This window comes from Zingiber officinale, chromosome 2A (assembly GCF_018446385.1).
Source record: "Zingiber officinale cultivar Zhangliang chromosome 2A, Zo_v1.1, whole genome shotgun sequence".
Taxonomy (NCBI): domain Eukaryota; kingdom Viridiplantae; phylum Streptophyta; class Magnoliopsida; order Zingiberales; family Zingiberaceae; genus Zingiber; species Zingiber officinale.
In genome coordinates this window covers 92,562,637-92,565,818 of record NC_055988.1, presented here as the reverse complement: position 1 = coordinate 92,565,818, position 3,182 = coordinate 92,562,637, and the positions used below count along the sequence as shown (strand labels likewise).

General features: G+C 44.1%; 1 protein-coding gene across 1 annotated transcript; it reads left to right on the top strand.

Moving 5' to 3' along the window:
* The first annotated feature begins 309 nt into the window (after positions 1-309).
* LOC122039801 (mitochondrial phosphate carrier protein 3, mitochondrial-like) lies at positions 310-2,361 on the top strand. The gene is made up of 6 exons (XM_042599243.1): positions 310-732; positions 893-1,254; positions 1,337-1,380; positions 1,716-1,924; positions 2,019-2,143; positions 2,226-2,361. Exons 1-6 carry the CDS (start codon positions 436-438, stop codon positions 2,290-2,292), a joined length of 1,104 nt encoding a protein of 367 aa, XP_042455177.1. The 5' UTR covers positions 310-435; the 3' UTR covers positions 2,293-2,361.
* The last annotated feature ends 821 nt before the right edge of the window (positions 2,362-3,182 follow it).

The following is a 3,182-nucleotide window of genomic DNA, read 5'->3' as shown; positions in this document are numbered from 1 at the left end:
CCTGTTGTCTCGATGACACGCGAAGGTGGACCGTTGAGAATTCGTCGACATGTACAAGAAAAAAAAAACTGCTTTCCTAAGAGCTTACGCACCCGAACGTCATCCGTCGATATCAGATCCTAATATTCTGCCCGCGTAATTCGCTAAGTTTACTTGTCAGAGTCGTCATGTGACCTTTAAGAGGAGAAGGCGGACACCATTCCTCCATTTTCGTACCTAAAATACCCTCGACTTTTACCAATAATCTCGCAAAGTAAACATGTATTCGAGTTATTTTTAAGAAAGACATTGGCAATACGGACCTTACGAGGCTATATGATTGGACTGACGTATCCTTCTTCAAATCCGTAACCGTTGATTCGCCGGAGTTCGTTTCCCGCTTCAGGTCGCTTCCTTCTCCTTCTTTATCCGGATCGAAAACCTAGCCGTCCTTCGATGGATCTCTCCGAGAGGTCTCGCCAATCGCTTCTTCCTGGCTTACTCTACTCGCCTGGGACGCTCGGCATGGAACGGATGGTTCTCGGCCGGAGCGCCGTCGCGTCAGTCCCTAAGGCGGCCCCGAGTGGCACCGCCTCGATGGGATGTGTTGTCGCCAGAGCTCCGAACGAACCGGGGAAGATCAAGCTCTATTCGCCCATGTTTTACGCCGCCTGCGCCGCCGGTGGGATCGCCAGTTGCGGCCTGAGCCACATGGCCGTCACGCCGCTCGATCTCGTCAAGTGTAACATGCAGGTGAGTGCCTTTTTCCAATTTACTCCTATACCTTGGATCTCGTGGCCGCCCGATCGCGTCTCCTTTGGCATCTCTTAATGAGGCCGTCGAAGTTGTGATTTGGCCGTGTCCTCTGAGTCCTTTTGTATGGTTCAACATTAACTTCACTTGAAATATCCAGATCGATCCGGCGAAGTACAAGAGCGTCTCCTCCGGATTTGGGGTTTTGCTCCGGGAACAAGGTGTCAAGGGTTTCTTCCGAGGCTGGGTCCCAACCCTGCTCGGGTACAGCGCCCAGGGAGCTTGCAAGTACGGATTTTATGAAATCTTCAAAAAATACAACTCTGATATTGCTGGACCCGAGTATGCTGCCAAGTACAAAACTTTAATCTACCTGGCTAGCTCTGGACCTGCTGAGGTGATTGCCGGCGTTGCTCTCTGCCCCTTTGAGGCCGTCAAGGTGCGAGTCCAGACGCAGCCTGGTTTTGCTAGAGGTTTGAGTGATGGTTTGCCCAAGCTTGTTAAATCCGAGGGCGTATCAGGGTATGTTCTTTTTCTCTCCCCTCTCTTTTCTCTAATGTTCATCTGATCTGCTAGGTCGTCAACTCTGGTTTCCTTGATGCAGTTTGTACAGAGGATTGGGTCCACTTTGGGGTCGTCAAATTCCTTGTATGTATGAATCTTCTTTATTAGAATGAGCTTTTTTTTAATGTTTTCTCTATTATCTTCCCTTGCTATTAGTGACACTATTGTCTTTGAATTGTTCTCATTTAGTATTATTAGCTGACGTTTTGGACTGTTTTTCTTTTCCTTTTTGTAATTTGTGGTTCAGACTCGAACGGCTTGTCCTTGTTGAGTATTTTCCTTAATTTACTTTAACCACATTTGTCTATGTTGTCACTTTAGTAACAGTGTTTGGCTATTTTCTCTGAATTCTCCGTTGCGAGCCGAACTTGCATCGCATTCTTCGACATGCAAGCTTAGCTGATATGTGACTTATGCAGACACCATGATGAAATTTGCATCGTTTGAAACGACTGTGGAGATGATCTACAAATACTCAATCCCCAAGGACCAGTGCAGCAAACAGCTTCAGCTCGGGGTGAGTCTCGCCGGCGGTTACATTGCCGGCGTGCTCTGCGCCGTTGTTTCTCATCCTGCGGACAATCTCGTCTCTTTCCTAAACAATGCTAAAGGCGCCACTGTTAGCGATGTAAGTCTCATGTAGCTTGTTATATTTCTTCATATGAAATTCCATGTTCACTCTTCTTGTGAATAGCTAAATCCATTCCTGTCTCGTAAACTAGGCTGTTAACAAGCTTGGTCTCTGGGGTCTTTTCACTCGGGGGCTTCCGCTTCGTATCGCCATGGTCGGAACCCTAACTGGCGCACAATGGCTAACCTATGATGGTTTCAAAGTGATGGTTGGCCTGTAAGTACCCTCTTCTTAGTCCTGTTGGGAATCACATATTGCTAAATATTGTAGTTAACTTTCAAAATTTAATGATTTATAGGCCCACAACTGGTGGAGTTACTCCTGCTACTGCTTCGGAGGCAGATAAGTTGAAAGCTGTTGCCTGAATCTGTATAGATTCTCAATTCAACTCTCAAATCTTCGGACCAAGAACCATTTTAGGATAAAGGTAGCTTGTTTTGGACAAAAAAGGCATCGACACAGGGCTTCTAGTTCCACATGTGAGGCATTGCGAAGACATTAGTTGGGGTCTTAAGGTAGTTAATCAGGATGAGTGGCAACCCTTCTCTTTAATCATAACATCATGTCTTTTGTAAGACATGAACTTTGTTGTAACAGTGTAGTCCATATTATTGTTTTGTCTCTGTTGTTGATAGGGCATTTCGCATGATGTAACACAACTCATCGAGGATTATGTTTTTTATAATCAAAGTATTCCATTCTTCGAATTCGGGCTAATTTTGGAGATAATCAACCTGATTTTATGAAAGTTTTTATCGGCTACTAAGGTAAATCCAAAAAGTAATGAGTGGTCCGACATTCGCAACCGGACATACTTGAAATTAATCATGTTCTGCAAATGTCCTCGTTGGAAATTGACTCAGATGCTTCTGATTGTGTCGCTCATGCCTTGCCACTTGTGTTGTGCCCCAGAGTGAAATATTGAGGATCTCTATTTTTTTTTTAAATCCCGACATTCAACTATTTAAATCGATTAATTTTGAAAGTGACCGGTTCAATCCGGCCCACAGATGTTTTTCACCGACCACGAAGATAAATACAAGAAGTGCAAATGGATCCTTACATACGACTCACCATCATGAGTTTTGAGGATAGTTTCTTATACATATTGAGGATCTCTATTATTTTTATTTTTTTATACTAGTTATTCAAATTTATAATTTGACAAATCTTGGGGTGACGGTTTGACTTCACATTCTGTCAATCAAGTAAATCCAATAAATTTGGTGGATTCTAACATGGAGCACCAGTTTTA